Source organism: Sabethes cyaneus, chromosome 2 (assembly GCF_943734655.1).
Source record: "Sabethes cyaneus chromosome 2, idSabCyanKW18_F2, whole genome shotgun sequence".
Classification (NCBI taxonomy): Eukaryota; Metazoa; Arthropoda; class Insecta; order Diptera; family Culicidae; genus Sabethes; species Sabethes cyaneus.
In genome coordinates, this window is record NC_071354.1 from 73,937,381 (window position 1) to 73,964,055 (window position 26,675).

The following is a 26,675-nucleotide window of genomic DNA, read 5'->3' on the forward strand; positions in this document are numbered from 1 at the left end:
TAACAAGTTGTCTTTGTGACCGTTTCAAAAAATATTAATATATATGCTTGACCGCAAGGTCAAGACTAAAAACACGAGGTTTGGTCTAATATTGAATAGTCCAAATAAATGATCGCGTTGTTGAGTAAACAGAAAAAAAGAAACAGCAATCAATTAAATTAAGAACGGTTCATTTATTCTATTCAGCTAAATACTAAGGGTTAGGTAGTCGCGGTTCGTCTTTGAGATAAGCTATATTTTGTCCTGCCGTGTCCATTTGTGAAGTTCGCTTTGTGTTTGTCCATCAATAGAGCAGTCGTCTCACTGCCTAACCTTAAAGATTGCCCCGTTTCTCCTGATCAGCTTCGATTGCTTCGAACAGTGCTTTGAAGTTTCCTGCTCCAAAACCCTATGAACGAGAGGCATTGTTTGTTTATGTCTTCAATGAAATTAAACTGTATAAACTTACATTATGATTGTGTCTTTGGATGACTTCCAAAAACAGTGTCGGCCGATCTTGCATGTTTTTGGTGAAAATCTGCAGCAAATAACCATTTTCATCGTAATCGATAAGAATGTTCAGCTTTTGTAGCACGGTCATGTCCTCCGTTATTTTGACATTACTAGCCTTTAGACGCTGTCGTAACTGGTCGTAATATGTATCCGGAACGGATAGAAAATGCATACCTCTAGCTCGCAGGTTCGTTATCGCCAGAATAATATCGTCAGTATTGAGAGCAATATGCTGAACACCTGCTCCACCGTAGTAATTAACGTACTCTTCAATTTGAGATTTTTTCTTTCCCTTGGCCGGCTCATTGATGGGCATTTTTATTGTTTCTTCGTAGTTGGTCATTACAATTGACCGCAACGCGGAGTATTCTGTGTGGATTTGACTATCGTCCACCGACCAGAAACGGTGGAACATTAGGACCTTCTCGTACCATGCCGCGGTTGACTCCATTTGAAGGTCGGGCTGATTTCCAACAACGTGATCAACAAAGTTAATGTTAACTGGCGGTAACATCTTTAGTAAAGCATCGTCATACAGTGGGGCTTTGTAACCGGGCAAGAACACACCTTTGTAATTTTTGCGCTCCACAAAGGTATGCTGAGTGTCGCCGTATGTCTTGACGGTGGCGAATCGTACCTTTCCGAACTCATCACTTTCTTCCCAGATATCACGAACCATGACTGCGCCACGTTCCTTTGCTCTCTTTACAATGATGTCCAGATCTTCGACTTGGAACGCTACATCTTTTACTCCGTCTCCGTGTTGCACCAGATGCGCGCCCAGTGCGGTGTTGTTCGGTTCGTAGGCTGAAACGAACACAAAGGTAGCCTTGTTTTGTCGTACGACGTGCTTGGCCAGTTGACGACTGCCGGTTTCCAGTCCCTGGTAGGCTATTTCGGTGAATCCCATACGGGTAGTGTAGTAGCTGGCTGCCTGCTTCGCATTGCCCACGTAGAAGGTGAGATGGTCGAAGCATAGAAATTTTCCACCATTCGGTTTCGGACCCTTGTCGGTGTAGGTGGTCTGAAATGGGAATACAACAAATAGAACATTTAGTACGCACAGTGTTATGTATATGGCTGAAGCTGGTTTACGAGAAAAACCTGATTTAATCCACCTAGTGGTGAAAGGAACCTTTGTTATACGATCTTACTTGCTATTTGAGATAGAAATCGACACGTTTGGCTTACATGAAATTTTTGGAAATTGAATAAGTTTACAAAATTTGAACAAAATAGAAGCACTTGCAAATTATGATAGTTCTTTTTCTCATGAAATTGCTGAGTAAGTTGTTACTAATGCGGGTAAGTTCAAGTAAAAGTAAGTTGTAAGAAGAAATATTATTCTTTAACATATATATTGCGTAGTAAAGGTCTAGTTTATAGGTTTTTGAACTATGCATAATTTCCTGTAATGCCATTCTATTTGATTCACAACAATAAAGTTTTCTTGAATAAATTTCATCAATTTTTATTAACTTTCGGTTACTCACGCTGTTGTATTTTGTACAACATGTGTAGGTTTTTGAATGCCATTACAAATCGTATATTACGTATATACTAACGTATATTCTTCAGTAAACTTGTTATGAGCAAAATGTCCGAATTATTGAATACATTAATACTTTAAATTGTTAGGAAACAAGATTAGCATAAACCGACATCACAGAAACGAAGCAAGTAGCATGTGAGGTGTACCGCAATTGACCCCAACTGGAATTTTCTCTCGTTTCTTCACATGGAAAAATGATGTCTGTATGCAGCAAAACTACCAGCAAATGTAAAATGTTTAAGATGTATCCGTCTGTTGGTATCGAGTAATTCGGGGTCAAAATCAGGCTGTTTTTACAATTAAAGTTCTACAGTTTCTAAACAAGCAAACATAGAGGTATACTAAATTCAGCAGAGTTGTGTATTTTTATTATTTGTACAACTTTGTAATACATGAAAAAGTCATACAACAATTACAAGAAGAGTTAGAATAGAAAAACTGATTTTACAAATTCATATACAATAAATAAGATTTTTCTACCTTCACTGAAGAGATAGAAGCTTACTGTGCTCAGCAAAATTTCTTGTAATAATATGCTCTAAAAGTTTGCAAAACATATCAATGTGTTGTATTGAAACTGAAGGAAAATAATTTGTTTATTTCACTTTTAAGGGGATTAATCAGAATACAAATTCTACCAGACGATAGAGCTTTCAATTTTAAGAAACTCTTCCAAAGGTTTGATAAACTTAAAACCAAGTTTTCCTAGTCAAAAATCTATTGCGCACGTTTTATTTGGTTTGGGCTATTGTGCGCGCAAGTAACCGTGTTATAACAGTTGGCGCGAGTGTTCGAGGGTTAATATCTTTTGACCGGTAAAACCAATTCTTATGTAATTTTGCATATATATTTCTAGTGTGAAAACCTCTCGTTTGATATTAAAATAATTGAAATTAGGTAAATTATCTTGGTTAAATTCATTATAAATTATTGTTAATTTTGGTGTGATGTATTCGATTGCTCATAACTTTCAAATTAAACGTCCAATCAGAAAACTATTCAATAGTGATCTATCTGGCTATATTACCTGCCAAATGAAACTAATAGCGTGTAAATCGGTTTGGCCATCTCTGAGAAACAGGCGTTCATTTGTACCTAGTCAAAACAAGTTTTTCAAGGCTAACTTTTAAACTGCTTGTCCGTTTTCAATAAAACTTAGCTAAATGTTTAGTAATAGTAAGAGCTTTCGTTTGGTACTAATATCGTTAAAATTGGTTGCGTGGTTCCGGAGAAAACCGTGTCACGTAGTTTTCACATTTTTGCTTATAACTTTCAAACGAAAAGTCAGACCACGAAACCATTTAATAGTGATATACTAGGCAATAATACCTTTCAAACAAAAGTAATAGCGGTCGAATCGGTTCAGCCATCGCCGAGTAACAGGCGATAGAAAATTCGGAGCGAACACATACACACATACACACATACATACACACACACACACACACAGACATTGCTCAGTTCGTCGAACCCTATCGATTGGTACATGTGACTCGGCCCTCCGGGCCTTGGATCAATTTCGTATTTTTCGACCAATTTCTAAACCTTTGTTATATAGTATAACAAAGGTAAAAAGTAAGATTCAACTTGCGGATCCTCATATGAGGGAGTAAATGTGTTTTTGTGAAGAACGAACATTTGAAGAACTGCGAAAAATGATATGCAAACTGTCATAAATAATTGACTGTCCAGGTCGGACACACAATTTTTCACAGTTTGCATATCATTTTTCCCTGTTCTTCCAATGTTCGTTCTTCACAAAACCACATTTACTCCCTCATATAAAGTACATAATAACTTAACCTGTATAAGTCGATATCAAATTAAATGATAAATGTTGTCAACTTGCAGACCCTCCATTTGTTTATAGATATCAAAGCGGCGTTCAATTCAGTTAAACGTGATTAGCTGTGGCGGATTATGCTTGAACATGGTTTGATGAATATGAAGAAGTCGACGAATTTGTTTATCTTGGTACGTTAATGACATATGACAACGATGCGAGCCCGGAGGTACTCTACGGTCACGAAGCTACGGTAAAAGAGAGCGACCGACCAGTTTTTGGCGTTTTTGAGCGTAAGATCCTGCGAACGTTTCTTCGTGGCATATTAGAAGAACGAGTATGGCGAAATTGGCGACGAGTGGCCCAAGTCCAAATTCATTAGAGACGACTGATTGGAACAGCACGAGTCACTCCGGTTCTATGCTAAGCGAAGAGCATATGTCACACCTTCCTGCATCTGTGCCATTTCGATCATTGTCCGAATGTAAAATTAAAAACGTGGCAGAAAGTATACCGAATAGACGACTCCTGGACTGGATGACATTCCTGCTGTTGTCTTCCGTCGCGGGGCTAAGGCGATTGCTGAACCATTCGCTTTCATTCTCAACCGGCCATTCGAAAAAGGAGACGTGGCGTGGTTTTCTTCGTACTTAACTGCGAAGATCTTTACCACTTGTTAACATCTTCAGTGTCCTGCAAGGAGGCAATTTAGGACCACTTTTGTCGTCATCTTCTTCAACGATGTTGCATTCTTACTTGGCTATAAGCGGAAGCCTATTTATGCCGATGATTTGAAGATCTATGTACGTAGTGGTGCGTTGTACCGAGAACTGTTTCCACTTGAAAATATTGCTCATCGGTTGATATGATAACTTTGCGGATGACATCGACATCATCGTGATTGGTTGTACTGTTATGCGAGAGACTTTTTAAAAGAGTAGTACATTTGGCGGATTACGCTGAAGTGGTGACATTGACATCATCGTGACTGGTTGTACTTTTGCGGATTACGCTGAAGTCTCATTGTAGTGTCATTGACCTTTCTGCTTTACAGACATAAAACAATTTCGGACTTGAAGAAGGCTCGGATTTTTTTTACCAATTGTAGTTGTATTAAGCATACAAATATGTTGCGATAGTGAGTGTAAAAAATATGGTATTGGCATCGGCACGTGGTGCCGAAAAAAACATGCCTGACGAAAGAATCGCCAATCTTCAGCATCAGCAGTGGACCAGGAGGAGTTCATCGACTCTAGGATAGGCCCGCACCCAGGAATTGTGCGTTCTGAAAGAGTGTGTACGATGGGCTGTTGTTCGAAGTGACTGGAGAACGGTTGTCCAATCATCCATCAATGATACTAGATAACTATAATTCGGTTCTGGTAACTGACAATTTGCTTATTTTGATAATTATGAGAGGATTACACGACCCTCAAATATTTACCGATTCCTGCTTTTATTTTAAGTACATGGAGTTTGATCCAAAATTGAAACATCAATGGAATTAAGCAACCTATTTTTTTCGTCGTTCCGTGCAGTTGTAATACAAAAGATTTTCAGTTTTGACGTACACTAACCTAGCTTTATACCACAATAGTTCAAATTAATGGACACAGTATCCCAATGTATGTAGCTTGGAACTTAAGTCATTTTAGAGAATCGCACTAATAGACAAACTTGGATAGTAATTCACTAATTCACTTATTAGTTTTACATAAAAGATAGTTGTTCACTCACCATTTTAACGAATTTTCAGGTGAAACTAATCACTTTACTGGATTGGATAAACTATTCAGCACCTCTTGCACCTCAGGTACACCGTCGAGTTAAAAATTCCGGTTTCCAAACTCTGCAGTTATTTTCCACAAACTTCAATTCACTAACTGGTAACACTACAAACACAAAACTTTGCCCTACAGGAAAATTAGGGATGCCTCAACGACAACGTTGTTCTGTTGCGTGGTGCGATCGATTTGAAACTTGCATCGATCGCCGGCACGCGGCTAGCTTTTATAGCATTTGTGATCCCGCGCACCCGCGCAAACAGGTTATGTCTCCAACTGGAAACCGGCATGTTAGCTTTTAACTGCTGGCTGGCCTGATCAGTGTCACCCGGCCGAGAAATGGTTGCTTTTCTTCCGATGGATGCCGTTTGTTTTCAGTTGTTTTGCATACCTATGACGGCACTTTGGCGAATTATTTATTATCGATTAGAATTTGAAGTAAACATTAAGGAATTTGTTGTTGCTCGCATGTATCGAGTGTGTAAACAACGGAAATTCGAAGGTGTGTATTGATTTGCGGTTATGCAAGGTGTTTGTTTCAACTTTAAGAATATCCTTTGTCAGTTTTACGAAGCTAAAGTTAGAATTCGCTTGGTCATTGTGGACGTTTATTCTGAACTACTGATTATTTATTCGGTTACCAAGCGGGAGGGAATTCTACTGAACTGCTTGTTGCATCCACTGCATTTTTCAAAAACGTTATAAGAGTAAGAATGTCGTTTTATTAGTCATTTAGAGAAAAATAATGATTTTTTTTGTATGCCAGAAGGACACTGGGTTTAAAAATGCCACTGCGACAGTCACGAAGATTGTCTTTTGTAATTGGCCCCGATTGCTGTACACAGTTTACGGATTGCTCATACCCATTGATGGAGTTGAGCTGGGTTGTAAGACTGTGCCCCAATTAGGTATTACATGGTTAATAAAACCAACTACCTTCTTGGGATGTAGTTTCCATACTGGGTATGGAGTTAATAGGTAGCTTCCGAAGAAGCTGAACCTTGAAGACGCAAGAGCTCCACAGGAGCAGAGCAAGTGCGCTGAACTTCCTAGTTCTAAATTGCAAAAGCGGCAAATGTCGGTTAAGACCTTGCCAATTCTCTTTAAATAGTAAAGAGTGGGACAATGTCCGGTGAGGAGTCCCGTGATTGTGCGCAGTTCCCTACGCGTTAAGGTAAGTAGTTTGTTAACTACTGCAGGGTCTGGACAGATAAACTGTTTAGCTTGTCTACAGCCCTGCGCTTTATACCAACTGGATGCTATTTCTAGCTGGACTTGAGAGCCAGTAGTGTAGCCTGGCTGTCCGTGAAGATTCCGATTTTAGCATACCTATACTTTCGTTTTAGACATATCTTGGCGCAGATGTATATTGCATATACTTCTGCTTGGAACACGGTGGGCCATTTGCCCAGTGGAAGAGCTTCCTTTATTTCGGGTCCGTAGACTCCAGAACCTGTGCAATTCCCAATTTTGATCCGTCTGTAAAGAAGCATCTATAACCGGATGGAAGAACAAGCCCTCCATTGCTCCATACAGCGTGATCAGTAACAATTACAAATACAGTACAATTACAGTAACTGTAACTGTACGGAACATCCATGTTAGGCCGTGCCTCCATCCAGTCAGAGATTGTCGTTACTAGGGGTGATAGTTTGAACTCCCTTAGTTTGCGAAGGTGACCAATTTGATCCCCCTCAAGTATGTTACGACACCTTTGCAACCTTAGTGCACTGAGTTCGGCTTTCTTTTTCACATGAAGATGTAGCAAGCATAACATCGCCTCCATGGCTGCAGTTGGTGTAGTGCGCATGGCACTGGTCACTGACAAACATGCCAGGAAAAATAATGATAACAGATAAAACAATGAATTATTAAAGGGCCAATAAAACGTTTTTAACTACACAAGTCGCGAATATTGCAAATAGGATAATATCTTATACTTATTGAGCACCACCGTGTTCGTTAGAATGCCCTCTATCCGATTAGGTACGACATTAAACTGTAGGACTCCTTGTAGGACATTAGCAGGAGCGTATTTTAAAGATATTAGATTAACTTAAGAGTTCGGAGTTATCTACGAATAATTCAAACTTCGAAAAGCCATAAATAATATCAGATGTTGTAGGATTTTTTCCTTAGGAAAATAAAAGTGTCTTAAATAAAGCTGTACAATTTCAACTTACTTTAAATGTGGGATACGGTACATGAAGTGCGTGAAAATGCTAAATCATACTGTTAGGTGGCTTTACAAAGTAGGTATATCATTTCATTCAACTATGTTGAGTGGTATACCAAACGTTTATATTTATCAATATAATATGAGTGTTCCGAAATATTTAAAGTAGTTCATGAAAGTATTCGAAGTCTTAATTAAAATCAAACCGTAACTTTTTAGTGATTTTAGTGTGAAATAATATTCAATTTTCATTTTGAACATTTTCCCGCGCAAATAAGAAATTTTCATACTGTAGAGTCATCAAAGGAGGGAAAATAAAAAAAATTTCAATATAGCTTAAGTGTTCGCAATTTGAATCTGAAACGCACAATGATGAACTGGATATACGGATCTTTTTAATTTACGTTTTATGAAAGACAAAACAAAACAAAGCCTAGGTTTTGATTACGAACTTGACCGTCTTTTTTCGACAAATTTCGCAGCCAGTATAATCTAGGACAATATAGCTGCGTTAGTGTAACGATTCTATTAACTCTAACAGTTACTCCTAGCCGTAGTTAGAGAATATGTGACGATTAGTTTGAGGTTTTATGAAACCATCAAATGATTCAAAAACCATCAAAACATTTGCATTAAAATCTGTGACAAAAATCATTTATGAAACAATGCTCGGTTAATGCAAGCATTGTTAGGACCAATAAATAAACCAATTTGCAAGAATGAACTAATATCTGCATTCAGAAATTTATTTTGTCTACAAAAAATTTGAGGGTTTTTCAAATCGTGTCACTCCATTGCTTTAATAATAACAACCGAAAACTGGTTTGTCGACGGGGCTTGTTTCGTAGCATCATCGCTGATGCTGCTGCTCCCACTGTTGCTTGGCTGATGAAGTTTATTATTTCATCTGTCTGGTGGCGTTATCCAAGATAACTTCGAATTCCGTTTGTTGACTATGAATATTTAATACGTAGCCGTTAGGTGTCTAAGAATACATACTGGTTTCTGTGCTAACCACGTGAGTTGGCTTTATGTTTACGATAGGTACTTCTACGTCTTTTGGCTTCGGTGTAATATTTATACCATTCTAGTTGATTCTTTAATTTTTGAATCCACTGACAAAAATAGTTTCTGTGCGGGAGAATGCCTAACCTGTTCGCCAAATGATTATTTTATGATCCGATGTAATGCTAACAGCTAGTCTAGGACATCTGGATACAAGTATTTAAATCACCAACAGAAGGTGAGAAATATGTGAGTTGATTTGCAAATAAACTTGATTTCGATATAGGCGAGCCTCCAGCAGGTCGCATTCGTTTTACATATGTAGAATCAATTCGTTACAATTAACCCTCTAACGGGTGAGACCGACGGACTTCGCTTTCAGAGGTTCAGAGCCACGTGTGTAAATTTTTATTCTACGATAAAGACTGTTCTAGAAAGTATGGACTTAACCAGATTTATAAGTGAAAATAACATTCATTAATTAATTTTCTTTATTAATGAGACTTTCAGTCAGAGGCTTTAAAAAGAAAACAAAAATGTTAGAAATTCCATTTTTATGTAATATACTGTTAAAATAAGATTAATACAACAGCTAAGTGTGCTTAATTTCTGCTTGCTATCGATTGTATGCAATCTGGTACACCTTCTTGCGAACGTTCTTCAAGTGGTTCAGCACAAACTTCTTAGCGACAAGTTTTGACTCATTTTTCCAGTTGTTTTCAAAATAAAGCAAAGAAAAGCAAATCCTAGGTGCCACATTCCGTTTTCGAAACTTGACCTGAAACTTGACATTAAATTGGATGCGGAAAAGCCCAATAGAGGTTATCCTCTTGCAGTCGTAAAACTCCCACCATTTTGTAGTTAATGTAGTTAATATAAATTACGAATAAACATCTATTAATCTATAACATACGCGTAAACATCTTCATGGTCAAATAATAATTGTTTCGCAGAACGAGAAGAACGTAGAGGAACATGAATGCCAAGTAACGAAAGAATTTCCGGAATCGATTACTCCGTTTAACACCTTAGCAACAAATTCAGCTTACTGGATTTTTCTGCGTCGTCCTGCGGTATCAATACCAATAAGGCGACACCGATCAGGACATGCGGCCAGGAAAGATCACGTAGTGCTATACGAATAAATCTTTTCCGAACTTTTTCAATTCTCAATATCTATGCAAGTTGACAGGAAGTCCAAATCAGGTATGCGTTTCCTAAATGTGATCTCACCAAGGAGCAATACAAAGTTTATAAACAGTATAGATCCTTAAAATCTCGTCCAATTTTGGTTATAAAACCAAGTCTGGTGAGTTTGGAAATAGCAGCCGTGCGATTTAGATTAAAACTGAGCTTGGCATCAAGAACAACGCTCAGATCACTGACATGTTTAACTCTCTTGAGAACCTGTCCATCAATGTTGCATGCAAACAGAATTGAGCTGATAGGTCAGTGGAATGCCATCTTTGCCTTGATACTTTGCCGTGCTTACGATGAGCTAAATTTTACGACACCAGTTAACAAAAATATCTAATTGTTCTTGCAAACTACGATGTAATCGATGGACCGAATGGTAAGATATAATTTCAAATCGTCAAACTTACATACATCACTTAAAAGTAAAGTTACGTCGTTAAAGTACAACGTGGAAAGCAATAGGACCATATTTCTGGCTTGAGGTATCCCCTTTGTTTATGAATGAGGAAGAAAGACAAGAATTGTGCTTTACAGGCAGTGGTCGATCACTTATGAAGGAACTTATTTTTTGCTACCTTAACAGTAACACCTGTTACCTGTGAGTTCTTTGAGAGGTCATCTAACTTGCTATGCATATCGTTTCGGCGTTGTGCGAGCAAGACAATGTTGTCGGATAGATCGAGGTCATTTAGCCGCTGCATCGTCTACTGTCTGATGTCTACTGTCAATTGCTTCAACTAATATGTATCTCATCCATAACGATGAGAAACAGAAGCAGTGATAAAATGCAGCGCTGTCTCACACCTGCAGTAATCCTTATAGGATCGGACAAGACGTCGTTGTACCAAACCTTGCACGAGAACGCCTCGTACTGACCCTCGATGCAATGGACTAGCTTATCTGGAACTCCTCTACCCCTAAGTGCGCTCCAGATGTTTTTGTGCTTGAGTCGGTCGAACGCTTTTTCGAAGTTAACGAATACCAGCAGAAGAGAGTCCTGAAATTCGTTGACCTGCTCCTATATATTGCGGAGCGTTGTGATATGGTCTACACGGAGCTTGCTGCCGCTGGGGTAGCGTCAATATTCTCCTGGATTCGGTTGAGGATTACCCTACAGAGTACTTTGAGAGTAATACAGAGTAATAATACACGCCAGTTACCGCGCTCATTTAGGTCTCGTTTTTTGGGGACTTTGACCAATATGCCCTGCATCCAGTCCACTGGAAAAGTTGCGGTTTCCCATGTATTGCTGGAAAGCATCTAGGCTGACAAAGATGTGCCAGCTTTGAGCATCTCGGCTACACAGTCTGTCCCTGCCGTTCTATTAGATTTCATATTGTTGATAGCTTCATTCTCATCCAGCGATGGGGCTTCCGAGTTGACACGAATAATTCCACGAACTGTTGGTGTCATATGCTGCTGGTTTTGTTGGTTTCTGACATTTGAAACTCGGAAAAGTTTTTCAAAATGTTCAGTTCACTGCTTAAGCATTTCTGTACGGTCAGTTAGTAGCTGACCGGCTCTGTCTTTCATCTTTGTATTCATCCTGGCAGCACTTAGGCGGCGAAAAATATCGTACAACAAACAGATATCACCTTTGGCGGCTGCGGTTTCCCCTTATTTGGCTAGGGAGTTAATCCAGGCTATCTTATCCCGCCTACAAGCTCGTTTAACAGTTACCTTAAATTCGGTGTATCGAGGGCGGGCAGCTGTCTTAGCCGATCTAGGCCGTGCTCTCTAAATGCCGGCTTTCGCCTCTTTCCGCTAGTCGAACTTCCTCCAAGTTCCATCCGGTCCGCTGAGCGCTTTGCAGAGGGTGTTGTCACTGATCGTGATGAAAGGGTTCTTGATGCCGGTCCATTGCACTTCGATGGTTCCACCAGGTGGCAACTATGAGGCTCGGGATCGGGACTGTTCGTCAAAGGCCCTTTTTACCTATTGCTTCTGCCATTCAAATGGGTTGCTGGAATTCCATCTGAACCAACAGTGAAAGAAGTTTTTAGTTTTTGTGCGGCAAGTACTATCATATCCGCAGTAATTTTAAAGATGCTCAAATCAATCAAGTCAAGCGATGCATGATAAAAAAAAATTCAGTTTCGAGCTCAGAAGCGGTGCTGTTCTGAAAAACTGAAGCGAAGAACTTTGCAAACAGTTTGCACGAATCCGAAATCGATGTTACTTTACCATCGTCGAGATAAACATTCGAAGGAATATCAGAATTTTTTCGTTTGGATTTCACTATATTTTAAAATTGCTTTGGATTCCGGCGTCAGTTTGTACCCGCATAACGTAGCTTTTATAGAGACCAGCATTCAGATTGCTGACTAGCGACGAAAATCATCAGTTGTAATAAACAATTGCGAAATTTTACCGCAGTCACAGATGGATTGCGAGGCCACAGCCTTTTTACCAAATTTTCGATTTGAATGGATGTTTCCTTCTGGTTCTGGTCCTGGTCTTGGTCTTTCTGGTACCGCATAATACTGCGGTCCTGGCAGCGATGCTTAGCAAACATCGTATCATACAGCTTTCGCAATCTGGGTCTGAACGATGTTTCTTGTGTAGGGGTTTATTTTGACTGCTTCTGTTTCTTGTAACTTCGCAGATTCAAACGTTCTCTTGTGTGATGAAAGTTTGATTTCTTCGTGCTCGTGTCCTATATTGAAACCTTATTCTGTTGCTCAAATGCCTGCATTACACGGCTTACCAAACAAGTGCTGGCAGCACCTTTTTTCGATCCGTTTTCGGTTTATTCTCAAAAGAGTTGTCATCACTAAACTTGGACTATAATAAGACTATAATAATGGACTGCGAAATGGCGACCGTGTCTTAGTTTTGTAGTTTTGCCCTGCGTCCAATTAGTAGATCCACGTTTTATCCATCATCTTCAATCATTTTCTGTTTCTGTTAACTGCTCCATCTTGTTCAACGTTCGAGCGTTCACATCGAAATGCTTCCACCGTCTGGACATCTTCGTTTCTTTAGAATCCAAGTTCCATCGTTGTCATTCTACACAACTGGAGTTGGAACGATCCGGTTGGTGATTCCGTTAATCCCAATTCTGGAGAAGCTTCTCTCGTATCGCGCCTGTCAAATAGTTTTTAGAAGGTCGCATAAACAACCCTTCTGCATGGCTTATGCGTCTTTCAGAAAACTAAAGCCAGAAATCAGTTATTCGCATCTGCAAGAAAGCAATCCCGCTGCTGGCCTTTCATAAGACGCAGAACTCTTTTTAAGCAAGAAAAAAATACGAATCAACGTAGCTTCGAAGTAATTGTGTTACAGGACAAAGGATATGAAAAAGCGCGCATCGTGCGGCTATTTTTCACTAAAGTTGCTGCATTGCTAACGAGTTGGTTATCGGCTTTCTAGTGATGGGCTGAATTATTAAAGCGTGATGATCGGAGGGTATCATATCATTATGAAGATTTGTAAGTTTTGGCGACCAGAAGAGCGGATGTGACATTGTATGTTCAATTTATAAAAAGGATAACAAGCTGTACTGCTACTATTATGCGTACAAGCTACTCTTCTACTACTACCGATTGCCGAAATTGAAGCAGTTGGACAAGACAGAAATGAACAGACTAATGTGCGTAGTGGGGGGTGGGGTGAGCTTTGAGAACATGGCGAAAACATACAACAGATTAAAGGGCCATCATTGCTCTGGTGGGGTTTCCATTTCGGATAAATGACTAGGATTAATAAAATATTTTAAACATTATACAATTTACTTAGCTGAGCTTTTTTTAGAACATATTTGAATTAGCGATTCGCTAAAATGTAAAAATATATCAACAATCGTTCTCTTCGCGGTACAAAGTAGGCAAACATAATAAATTACTTTCATTTCTTCACATTAATCGTATTTAAATGATTTTATTCGGTAGATAAGTAGGCTCACTCATCGTTTAGTTTTGATCGTCTGCAATTTGAAACAGTTCACGTCATCGGTAATAAAAGATTCCCTAAACGTATAAAATTGATATAAAATAATTTTCTCATACTGATTATTAACTACGGATAGTTGGTTAAACCATAGATATCTACAGTTTATATATCATATCGATGGCTTTAGAAGAAGACACAATCAGGAGTAGTGTTAATCTATCATCATATATTTAGAAGTTTACGTCCTCGACTCGACAGGTGGGGAAAATTTGATATACCTTTTGCTATTGCATTTTATTTCGCAACTAATCTACACATACAGCGTGGACGACTAATAAAATTTGATATATTGTCTTGCGAATGTTCACTATTCCATGACATATTTCTGCACTTGTATAAAGAGAATGTTACTGTCTTCAATTTTGCTACTAAAAGATGGCAAATAATTTACTCGTCTGCGGGAGACTGATAGTTCTTTTTACGGAATGCGGCTAGTTTCATTCGTTCCATTTGAAGTGCTTGCTCGAGTTCGAGAACTTTGACCTGGATTTCCATTTCCTTGGTCTTCGCCTGATGTACCGTTAGCGATCCGAGGTCTAAATCTTGCGAATCTTCCAAACGTTGGCTACAGTCTTTGGCTGTGGCCACTACGATACCGGTAGCTTGAGTAACATTTTTCGAAGCGGTACCCAACGCAGCCAGGTTTTGACTTCCGCGTGGTGCTTTGACACGACTGGCGACTACAAGCTGGGCTGTGCAAGCCGCAATCTCCTGGGCCGCGACAATCAGATCAAGCTGATGTCGAGATCCCCCGGCAACGGTTTTGTTGGCAGCCGTCCTGCAATACAATAATGAAACTTTCCGCAAAAATTCACCTAATTTAGTTGAGTACAACTTACACCAAAAAGTTTGCACCTTGGGCTACACTCTTAGCGGCGGAAATCAGTCCTTCAGTCCATTGGTGGTTGCGTTTGTAGAACTCCTTCGCCGAGGCGGACCCCTTTCCGAGCGCGACAATTTCCGACTGCAGGAGGCGGGATTTCTGTACCAGAATGCGGATTGCTTGCATCAGATTGGTACATGCATCGAGAATCTTCTCGTTGACCTCCAGCTTAATGCCCGAATCGGAAGCACGCGACTTGGATAGCATTTCCTGTGCGAAATAAAATGGGTTTAGGTTTTTGCTAGAAAAGTTACAATCCGAGATATCCCGATCTGCAGGGTTGTAGTATCTAGATAACGATAACGATGGTGGATATTAATATATATAGAGATAAATGCTGCTTCTTTAGTGATTGCAGTCATATTTTTATAAACGACTGCCAAAGTCTTCCACTCCCCAAGTTGCCACCAGCGGGTTTGGATAATCCAATGTGTTTATTTGATTGTGTATTTACTCAAATAAGAAATGACTGCATATTTTTAGCATTATAATAAAGTAAAATGGGATTCAAATTTACTTGCTGATGTACAAAGATTAATGTTGATAATAACTTCGCGATTGCTTCGTTTGACAATTGGACTACATCTGGTAAAGCAAAGAGTTATGGAAAGTGCAATTTCAAGAAATCCTTAGTCTTTAGAGAAACTTGCAGCCTCCTGAGCAGTTATAACCAAGCTTGTTCGTGTATGAAATAAATTTTCGGTTAAGGGTGCAGTATTTTGGGTGAAACCGTAATTTCCATTTTAACTGTTTGAACAATAAAAGTATAGAAAGATCTGCATGAAATGCAGAGGAAGAGATATTATAGAAGTAAAACCTTGTCCGAAAGTTTGAATATTCCTGTTCGAGTTTGCGGCTAAATAGTGCCCAACTCTGAAAAATGGCTCACCACTGTAGACCTGGGTAAAATGAGGCAACAATTGAACTGGATAAAGCAAGTATCCACATCGAGGAGCGCACGTCTGACGGAGAGTCCGAAACCGCCGCGATCACCGATCGTGGGTGGAATGTTTACCTCGATTTGGGCAGCCGCCTCCTCGATTGCCTTGTCCATGCTGCTGAGTTCGTTTTCAACCAGATCTCCAAGATTCTCGGTGCCATCCGTCTGCTTGCTCAGATCACCGATCATGGAGGTTACCTTCTGCAGTTTACTTCGCAGGTCGGCTATCTTGGTGGCTACGCAATCCGATTCGCTTGTCTTGTGCAGCGACTGGAATAGGCCAGCGATCGATCCACCTAGTTCCTTGATTTCCTCGGCTATACCTGTGAGTGGTTGATTCAACATTGATTTACATGTGAGTTGACTTAATAGTTAAACAATACAGGGAATAATAAAATTGTGGGTCTTGGGGAACACAAAATACTCACGAAATTGAAATTGAAAGAAAGTTTCGCATGCATTAAAAATAAAGGCTTATTCTTTGTTTTGTCACAGACAATAAAAGCAGAGATCATACTTACGTTCTCCACATTCGATGTTTGCGGAACGGTTACAAATGGACATTCCCTGTACGTGTGCAGAAGCCAACAGATGAGCTCCGATAATAACCTTCCGTGCCAGCGATTCTACATTCGTTGAGTTATCCTTACGATAATTTTCATGAACTATGGCTAGTTTCGAAAGAACTTCCTGCAGTTCTTCGGCGATCATCAAGAAGTAGGTCGGAGTCCCTCCAGCTCCGGGCATCTCGTTCTCGCTTATCGCTCGCAGTGCCAGTTTCTCGGAAGATTTGATGCATGCTTCGAGCAGTGTACGAAGTGCAGTTTCTCCGGATATTTTTGCATCCACCAGGGAGTTTTCCAGGTTGCGCATTGTGGCCAGTGCGTCCTGGTACCTTTGATCCATTTCGTCCTGTTGATGAAGTAAATCTTGCAGGTCGGATTCGATTGTACCTTTTTCGGTCAGCAATCGATCCATATTTGCATTGAGAGACTTTTGGTAAAAGACGCAGAAAGGATTAAAAAATTAGATATTTAGATAAATTATTTGTTAAACATAGAGATGACGGAATGATCTCTTTTACCATGGTCTAGCGATACGGGATGCCGAACAAGCTTCGAAGCAAACATGAAGCAGCATGAAGATATTCCCTTTTAAAATGCACATGATTTGGAGTTATTTACTCATGATTGTTTATGTAAGTATAAAGATTTGTTAACACAACACAAGATACAAATACTACCAGTAGAGAAACAAAAAAGGAACAACCGCCATACCTGATACTTTTCTTCAAGTTCCTGATATTTCGCCCTCAACTCTTCCAGCTCGTGATCTTTCTGTTCGATAACGTTTTTCAGGTCTTTTTCCAACGATTCGAAATCCGACGAACGTTGTCTGGATTCCGTCTGCAGTACTGTGAGCTGCAAGAATTGATTCTCCTTATCCGCAAGGATGTTTTCTTTCTCGGCGCTCAGGCTAGTCACTTTCTCCGTCATTTCGCACTGTAACGACTCTAGTTTCTGTAGGTCGGCTTCGTGCGTACGGTTAAACTGCTGCTCCTGAGCTGCTTTTGCTACTTCCAGATCGATATGTTGTTTTTGCAGCAATTCATAGTCCCGTTGCAGTTGATCCAGTTTATCCAACAATTCTTTATAAAATGAAAAGGTAAAAATGCTATAAGAGCTGACTTTGCTAGAGGAATGTTCAAAGATCATTTATAACTTTCAGTGGGATAATATGGTAAATTTCTGGATCAGGTAAATAAAACTTACAATCAAATAAGACGAAAAAAATGCATGCATGTAAAACACAACAAGAAAATATACAAAGAAATAGTTATCAGAAAAAAGCTTCCCTACATTACCTTGCGCATGTTGAGCCTTTTCGCTGACACTCTGCTGCAGAGAAGCTTCCTCTCGGGTACGTTCTTCCGACTCAATGTTTAGCTTCTCCACCTTGAGCAGTACATCGTCGTACTGCTTGGAAAGCTGCTCCCGCTCGAGTTGAATCTCTCCGAGGCTGCTTTCGAGCGCTCCTTTTTCAGCTTGTAAAGTTTCCCGATCAGTCTTGAATGTGGCCAGTTCCGTTTCCACGCGTTCCAGACTGATTCGCAGTTCGGCAATCTCTGCCTGCCGGTTTGCTTCCATTTCCTGGTACTTCGTTTGTAGGGTTTCATATTTCTCGGTAATGTCTTGGAGTTCCGCGGCGACGGCTTCCTGTTCTTGCTTAGCATCAGAAGAACTTTGTTGAAGCTGTTCGGTCACGATTGCTTGCTTTTGCTGTAGTTCTGTCAGCTGAATTCGGATTTCCTCCTTGGCGGAGGTGGCTTCCAAAGCGGATTTGTTGGAGCTTGCCAGTTGTCGGCTGATTTCACCATGCTGTGTGGAATCGAATGAAAGCCGTTGTTATTTGAATATTTTTTTATATTGAATTAAGCGGTAGACCTGTTCGGGTAAAATTGCTTCACTAGTGTAGTCACAAATACGAGCAATTTTAGTACATAGCGAATTAAGACATGTAGAAAGAGAAATGTTCCGAATTGATTCCAAAATGTTTGAAAAACAGAAATTTAGCGTCCACCTTTGCTCCATGTTTTAGTATTTTCAAAGACTACTATGTTAATTAATCACAAACTAATTTGGTTTAGGTATACACATTGAATTGCTGCATGAATTTGAGATTTCTCAATTTATAACTATGTATGGAAACTAGTTTTGTAATGTGTTTTCTTTTTTACTAGAGGTCAGTCTAAAAGTGCTGTTTTTTTTAAATAAAGAAAGCAGACAGTAGAGGACTGATATCAGTAAAGCGAACAGTAAATTTTTCGAAATAAATTTTCAACCACATTTTTGGATACGAATACTGACATCAAACATTAAACTTATGCGACAAAAGAAGCTTACATTAAAACGTTTGAAAAATATATAAAACTAGAGGACCCGGCAAACTTCGTACTGCCACAAATTAGACTGAATATTTCAGATTATAAAATTCAGACGAACTGCGAGAGCTGCTGATTTTAAGAAAAAGGGGTATACTAACGGTAGAATTTCGTAATTTTTGGAGGATTCCAACGTTTAATGTAGTCGATAAACACCGGATTTTCAGAGAACGTGTATATCTAACAACCGTATTAAGCCATTAGCAAGAAACGGAAATTTGACAAAATCTCAAAATTATTATCATCTACACGTTAGAAACATGTCGGTGTAAAAGTTAGTTCGTCAGTTCCCAATACCCAACGGTTGTGTTGGTAGAAGTTACGTCGAGTCTTGTCTTATAAACCCTACTTATTGTTAACTTATTTTTTGTAAAAGTGAATTCGATGGCTTAAACAGCGCCAAATTGCGTCTGCTGCAGTTGATTTTCTAATTATACGCAATATGTAGTTAAAACCTTACTGAGAACATAATCGTTACACCACCAACTATATTTTAATTGTTGCTGACATATTCCATTTCCATTTAGTTCCATTTAATGCTCTCAAACCTTTTTCTTTTGCTTTAGGAATTCGTCTCATTATCATCTTGTTATTCTGTATGCTGGTTCTTAAGTTAACCAACAATTTTTTGACACTCAAGCATATTTCCTTCATTCATTTAAAATTCAATTCAATATTCTGATATGTATTCGATGTAAATAGGCATATGATTCTTGTTTTTAATAGATTTATAAATTGATGGGTAAGAATTTGCCGAAATAATTGCATTGTCGAATCTAGATAGCTGTAATTTGCAAACTGCTTTAGTAATAATTTACTGATCAAGATGACTTCATTATTCCACAAAATAAATTGAATTGTTAATTTTATGTCTAACCGCCTCGTCGAATATGTGAAAATGCTAATAAAAGTACATACACATTTGCTTTAAATCCAGTTTTGCTCTCTTAGTTCCTTTGGTATTTCACGCTCTAAAATAATTTAACACAGAAGTGTAATTTTGTGAGAATTTGTACACTTTTAAGAGGTGCAATACGAAATAAAACGGGCAATTAGTTATGAACTGAAGTAAAATTTTCATTTACATCAGTACTTTCACAATAGATTTGTTGCTGAATTGCTGGAAACTCTATTTTACTACATATGTGACATGTATTCTTTATTTGATGATCGGGAACTGGCAATATAGTCAATGTAGTGCTTAAACCATTTGTAAACCTATATTGGATCTTCTTGATAAGCATACGATGTAAAAAGGCATATAACAGTTTTGTGTTTGTTTCATAAATTCGATAAATGAATGCACGAATTAATTAAATGAGCGAATTTTTTTATTGGGGTTTTAAACTTGTGCTTAGGTTTATCAGTTATTTTCAGAAATTGCAAGAGCATAAAAATTGTTAATAGCATTGTTACATGTAGCGATTTCAATGAAGGCAACCACGTGTTTATTTACCAGACGACGAACACGGTAACGGCGCTGCTAAAAATCAAACGATGATCGCAGCAAACACTGTTATGGCGTTTGCAATGCGCTGTAAACTTTATATGGAAAACCAATTTTCTGAGTTTTCTAATATTTCAAATAAATTTTCCGATTTTTCTCGCCGTAAAAACATAATGGTGCGGAAAATAAACACAATAAAAAAAGATGGTGCAAATCGGACGTTCCGTTCTCAAGTGCTTGGTCGAACTTTTACGCTCCTTTTTTATATATAAGATTAAAACAATAGCTGAATCGGAAGTGGCTCTCCTAGCTAGTTCGTCTGCTTCATCCTGTTTTGCTCAATGTCGCCAAACAGGGGGGAAAAATCCAATCAGAGCAGTTTTAGACTCGTTCGAAAAAACAATTTTTTTTATTAAAGTGGGCTTCAATTTAACCATTAATTTATTAATGGTTAATAAATTGCTCAATCGGATTTTGATCAAATCTTTTAACATATCTTTAACATACATTTTGGTTGACATGTGAGTGTTAATTTTAAAAAATACTTGTACATAGAAAAACACTTCAAAATTCAAGTTACCAGTGAGGTCAAAACAATAAAACCGTGGCGTATCGTACATTCTGTTTCTGGAACATATGGTCATCTATTTAGGGCAGCAGGATTCACTTCCGGCAATTGCTAGTTTATATGGTATTTGGGGAGCTACTGTTTTGGTTCTTTTAACTTTAACAATCTATTATAGCCGAGAAATCAATATAGAACGGATGACTTGTTATTTTGCTTTAACCGGAGTATGTATAGTATTACGGCGTACTCCTAGTGCTGCACCAGCAGTGCTCTTTGTGCACCACCCGGTTTGAACTGAGATTGCGCCGTAAATACGTGAGTAGAGCATTAGTAAGTTCAGCAATCATACGGATAATAATTAGCGCTATAAAAGCCCCATACATAACATTTTTGAATTTTGCTTGGCTGAAGTGTTACAGTTATGCATGAGAAATTGCATGAGACTTCGCAGCCAGCTGTTAGAGTACAAGACAATTGCAGAGCCAGTTGCTACGATCCTATTGACTCTAACAGCCTCTCCCAGCCGAGATTCGAACATACGACGACTGGCTTTAGGCCAGCGTCATACCTCGAATCCAACTGGGGGGCCCTAGCAGACCGACCTAATTAGTACGAACATTCAAGCAAACATTCGGTATCGATCTAGGCGACGACACAAGGACGACGAATGAATACTTAGTACTAGGAAGAAAGATGACTGAATTTTGCAGGTGGCGACCGGTCTTAAATCCCTTAAAATTCTGTTATTCGGGGACCAGAAGGGTCCCTCGCTATTACCCCAAGTCCCTAGTTGAACCGCTGGGGACTTCTGTGGTGGTATCTTAGCTCTGCGGGAAATCTAACACACAAGAGAGAAGGTCTGGAAGATCCGCGGCCGGTTTTACCGGAAAGGTGGCTACCAGAGTAGCACACTTTAGGTCCATTTTGTTGTAGCAACCGGATTACGGCTGAAATTAGTCATATTTCGGTTACCATAACAACTTTGTAACAACCGTGCTAGTAGGGTAAACCAAAGCAGCGGCTTTGTAGTGTTGGGCAGTAGGTAAGATCGCGTAAAAGATTGAAAGGTTGCCAACCACATCATATGTCTTTTGAGGACAGCATCATCAACGTGCACTGCTCGCATGAAGGTAGCCCTGAAGATGATATGAGATGTGATGAGATGAGATGCGTTCTACGAGCGGCATGGAGATCACCTGGAGCTGGACCTGGAGATCACCTGACCAACGAACCTTGAACCAAATCGACCATATTTTCCTCGAGGGCCGGTGAGGAACATCACCAACGTACGCTCCCTACGGGGTGCATATATCGACTCGGACCATTACCTAGTAGTAGTACATGTGCGCTCAAAACTATCGACGGTTTATACTTCGCGCCAAAGCCGCCCTCCTCGGTTAACAATTAGATAACCTACGAATTGTCGAAAACTACGCACGCGTACTGGATGAAGCTCTACCTTTCTCTGTCGAGCTAGATGCTTTGACTCTCGAAAACAGATGGAATATGACAGGCTCTACCGTCAATGAAGCCGCAATTGCGGTGCTAGGTGGGGAAACCTCGCGCGCACGAAATGATTGGTTTGACGGAAAATACCAACAAGCGATAGGGAGGAAAAAAGAGCTTGGAAATGCTATCTGAATCTAAGCACATCCACGAGGGAGAAGTATCGTCGACCGAGGAATGAGTTGACCACGTTCCTGAGGAGGAAAAAACGACAGAAGGAGGACAGACATCGTGAGGAGCTGGAACAACTATTCTGGGCTAATGACTCGCGTAAATTTTACGAGAAGGTGCACCAAGCTCGTAACACCTAAACACATAAACTTGCCATGTGTAGGGATAAGAGAGGGGATCTAATCACAAACGAAGTGGTCGACAGGTGGAAGCAGTTCTTCGTTGAGCATCTCAACGGCGATCTCGACATAAATGGCCAAGAACCGTTAGCAACGGCATTTCACTAATTTCAAGGATTTGGGAGGAGAAGAAACTATCGGAGGAGTGGATGGAAGGTTCGACAGATCCTCCAGATATGTATGTTATTCACTATCACTATTAAAGGTGCAATTCGTCGACCAGGCACCGAAACTAGAGGAATAATCTACATACAAGAATAGCCAACTCCTATCCTTCGCAAACGACCTTGACGTCATTACAAGAAACCTTGGGACGGCGGAGGCAATCTACGTCAGACTAAAAACGGAAGCTAGGAATATTGGATTACAAATGGTCGGAAGAGGCTCCAGAGAAACCAACGTATGCCTCCCAAGGAAAGTGACTATTGACGGCGATTAACTGGAAGTGGTTGATGAGTTCGTATATTTGAGATCTTTGGTCACCGCCGACAATAATACTAGTAAGGAGATACCACGACGCATTCAAACTGGAACTCGAGCCTACTTTTCCCTTCGCAAGACGCTTCGATCAAACTGCATATGCTGCCACACAAAGCTGGCGATGTACAAAACGCTAATCAGACCGGTCGTCCTCTACGGACTTGAGCCAGTAATTTACGGAAGGCATACGTGCACTTTCCGTATTTGAACGAAAGGTGTTGCGGACTATTTTTGGCGGATTATGAATCAAGAGTTGCAGGCACTACTTGGAGAGATTCCCACCGTACAACTGGCGAAAGTCGGGAGACTACTTGGGCCTCCGTCTCGTCGCAAGGGTGCTGGTCGACTGTACAGTGAAATCCGTTCTCTTCAAGAACCCCGCCGGAACTAGTAATAGAAGGGCCCAACGTGCTAGATGGCTCGATCAGGTTGAAACCGACTTGCCTGTGTGGTGACCTCGTGACGCGCAACGAATTGGTGACGAGTAGCCCAGAATCGTATACTGTGGAGACAAATTCTTGATACGGCAAGAACCACCCCGGCTCTCGCCTCGCAGAAGAAGAAGAAGAAGAAGAAGAAAGAGAAGGAACACTTCTTACACTTTTCGAGAACATCGTTCTACAATGAACCAAAACTTGCAACAAATCGTTGACAAATTTTCAGAATTCAGACGTATCATCTGTTCATCTGTACGCAGATTTTAAGGCAGCGTACGAATTAGTCAAGAAAAATGGGGAAATGGTAGATTATGCTTGAACATTGTTTCCCAACAAAATTGATTAGGAAGTTGGAAACGGTCAGAAGGTAATTCAACGTGGCATTGGATGCTGCTTAACGAAGATGAAAACGACATGTTTGACATGTCCGCAGATCTGTGGGAAAGGCTTTTCAAGAGAAAAACTGCGACAATTCCGTCATCATACACTTTTTCAAATCGGAGTGGCTGAAAGAGCGTGACACTAGGCCGTCCCTTATTTTTTAAAAATTGACCTAGCGATGAGCTCAACATCACAAAATGTTCGTTTTTTTATGCAGAATAAAATGACGTGTTGTTAAGGTCCCTGCGATAACGTTAAGTGGTCCCGCAACGGACTTTTAGATAAAATGATGTGAATGACCGGATCCTCCACACAATGACAACTATGCCACTATAGTGCGTACGCTTGGTCATCCTTTATTCATTTTAGTGATGAGTTCAACATCACAAAATTTTCGGTTGGCCGTGTAGAAGAAGATTATATGCTCTTAAGACCCCTATGATAACATTAGGTGGTCCCCCAACGCTCCGTAAGTAGTTTAATGAGCGACCTCCAACGTAATGACATGCTCTTTACTGCAGTGAGCATTCTAAAGGTTCTAGCAAACAAAAATCGAGGCAGTCATCGCATGTGTCATTTTCAAATCAATTAGTTTTATTTAAAACGTAAGTCAATTAGTACATTTTACGATCCTACAGAGTTACGTAGGGGTGCCTTCTGTTTGTTTGGAAGTTTCTTGCAGCAAGTTCTGAAAAGCCTTTTCTTTTTGGGTAACATTTCTGTTGTAGCCTTGCATTAATTTTATTGGTTAATGTTTGTATTATTTATATCGACACCAAATGATTTAGCAGCTGCTGCCAAGATTACTGGAGCAGAATCTGTGCTAACCAAGGGTACGTCGCTGAGAACATTCCGTTCACCTCATTCATAGAAATTTTGTTCAGTCTGTGCCTTACTGTGCCGCTGAGGTGCTGATCGTGTAAACCTGCCAAACTCGCCTGCACCCAGCCAGACTGTTTTGATCGTTTTGACAATAACAAACATAAGCAGGGCTGCCAATTTCTAACATTTCAAAATTTAAATGTCAAAAAGGTGGGCCACAGTGTGTCATGAACTGTGAAATGAATGTACCGCAATTGTAATCAATGAGGTAAGCTGTTCCTTAAATTGAGCCTGCAACAATGTTCTAAGCGACTTACCCTTGGTGCTAAGCTTTGAAGCGTCAAGAGCCTGTGCCAATTCAGGGGTCACAACATTCTGTGTTCCTCTGCGTCTTTGTGGAGATTCTGTCGATACACGATATTCGTCTCCATCACTTGTATTCGTAGAGTCTTTATCTTCACTAGATAAGCAGAGAACTACGGTATTGGCTGCAGTTTAAAAATGTTGTAATGTTGAATCTATTAAGATAGAGCGCTATTTTGACAGTGGTCGATCTTCAGAGTATTTTCTTCGGCTTACCATGTGTTTCCAAAATGAATGTCGAAGAATATCTGCTGAAGTGAGCCAGTATCAAAATAGCCTGATACCCTAAATGTTTAACAACTATTACCTATCATTGACTGGTATTCGCTCTTCTTACGACGTTCTTCCAGCAACTTTTGTCTTTGCTTCCTACGCTCCTCTGCTTTCTGTTTCTCCTGGATTTTGCCAGCAAGAACTCCATCGACACCAGCAATAGTACATACACGACGACCTTCTTTCTGATCCTTCAGAAATTGTATATCCTCCAACAGAGCTTGCTTCACTATTGGATCCCTTTTCTTTAAACATTTTGCTGCATATCCGTTATCGCCGTGCGTTTGGATATATCGAAAAGATTGTCAAGCTTTTTGCAGAAGAGAGTCTCTCGATTATGTTGCGTTTTGCTCTCCTTTCGTGATATTGCAGAGTGCCGTTAATTTAGCGTGGAGGGATATGATTTTCGTAATGCAATGTGCTTCCTGGATTATTGGTATTTTCGTTTTCTGCCAGTAGCACAACACTTGCTTAACGGCGTTCTTCGCACTCACTTTAACGGGAAACTAGCAGTCATTAACTTTTCGTCGGAAAGCCCAATTTTGGATGCAGTTTTTCGGCCCAAAAGCGGGATTCTGTTTATAAAAATGTAAATACTGCATTCTTCTTGTCAATCTGAACACAGCGAATATATTTTCATAAACAAAATTTTTGTTTTAAACAAAAAAACTGCTTTTGAAATTGGCACAATTGATGACGACTAATTTCACCTTAATTGGAAGTTTTGCCAATCGGAGCTGGTAATAAAACGCAGCTCATACTTGGTGTATCGTGGAAAGACGCGCACCAATTATAAATTCGCATTGAGGTCACTTCTTAGCTTATGCGACATTGTTACTACTCAAAATATTTCGATAAATATTGGCAACGGTAGCGAAGAAGAAACACACGCGCCGAAGAAATAGTTCGATTTGATATCAGGTATCATGTGATGATATCTGTATTACAGAGAGTGGTATCAGATCAAAGAACTTATTTTCATTCATTCACACAGATACACACAGGCTATTCGTGCTTGCATTTTCCTATTGACACTTATTAAACGTACAATTACAGTAGCGTGCTTCAGCCTTGCATAAATCGGTTGCTGGTGTCACTACCTACCTAATCGTCAAGAAAACTTTTTTTGAAATGCATTTATGTCGCCGTCATTGGCCTTGCCAGCGTTGCTGATATTGTTCAGGGTTTTGCGTGAGAAAAAAAGAAAGGGAAGTATTTTTGCTTTTGTCAACACTCACGCGTTGACAGTTCGGCACGAGATTTCCTGTAAGTGCGAGCAGCCTTCGAAACCTCTTTCAACGCTGGCAAGGCCAATAATCGGAAGAGAGGAAGACCAAAGAGAAT

General features: G+C 39.8%; 2 protein-coding genes across 5 annotated transcripts in view; both read right to left on the reverse strand.

The window, feature by feature from the left end:
- Positions 1-307: 307 nt before the first annotated feature.
- Positions 308-4,428, reverse strand: LOC128735577 (4-hydroxyphenylpyruvate dioxygenase). The gene is made up of 3 exons (XM_053830058.1): positions 4,342-4,428; positions 449-1,516; positions 308-388 (listed from the first exon to the last, which is right to left on the reverse strand). Exons 1-3 carry the CDS (start codon positions 4,426-4,428, stop codon positions 314-316), a joined length of 1,230 nt encoding a protein of 409 aa, XP_053686033.1. The 3' UTR covers positions 308-313.
- Positions 4,429-13,731: 9,303 nt separating this feature from the next.
- Positions 13,732-26,675, reverse strand: part of LOC128733752 (huntingtin-interacting protein 1) — a 55,202-nt gene continuing 42,258 nt past the window's right edge. For all 4 annotated transcript variants that reach the window (XM_053827528.1, XM_053827529.1, XM_053827526.1 and 1 more), the window contains 6 exons: positions 17,628-18,141; positions 17,041-17,411; positions 16,285-16,756; positions 15,839-16,086; positions 14,780-15,033; positions 13,732-14,718 (listed from right to left, as the gene is read on the reverse strand). In XM_053827528.1, the coding sequence (XP_053683503.1) occupies positions 14,328-14,718; positions 14,780-15,033; positions 15,839-16,086; positions 16,285-16,756; positions 17,041-17,411; positions 17,628-18,141 (2,250 nt within the window). In that variant the 3' untranslated portion in view covers positions 13,732-14,327. The remainder of the gene's footprint in view (positions 14,719-14,779; positions 15,034-15,838; positions 16,087-16,284; positions 16,757-17,040; positions 17,412-17,627; positions 18,142-26,675) is intronic.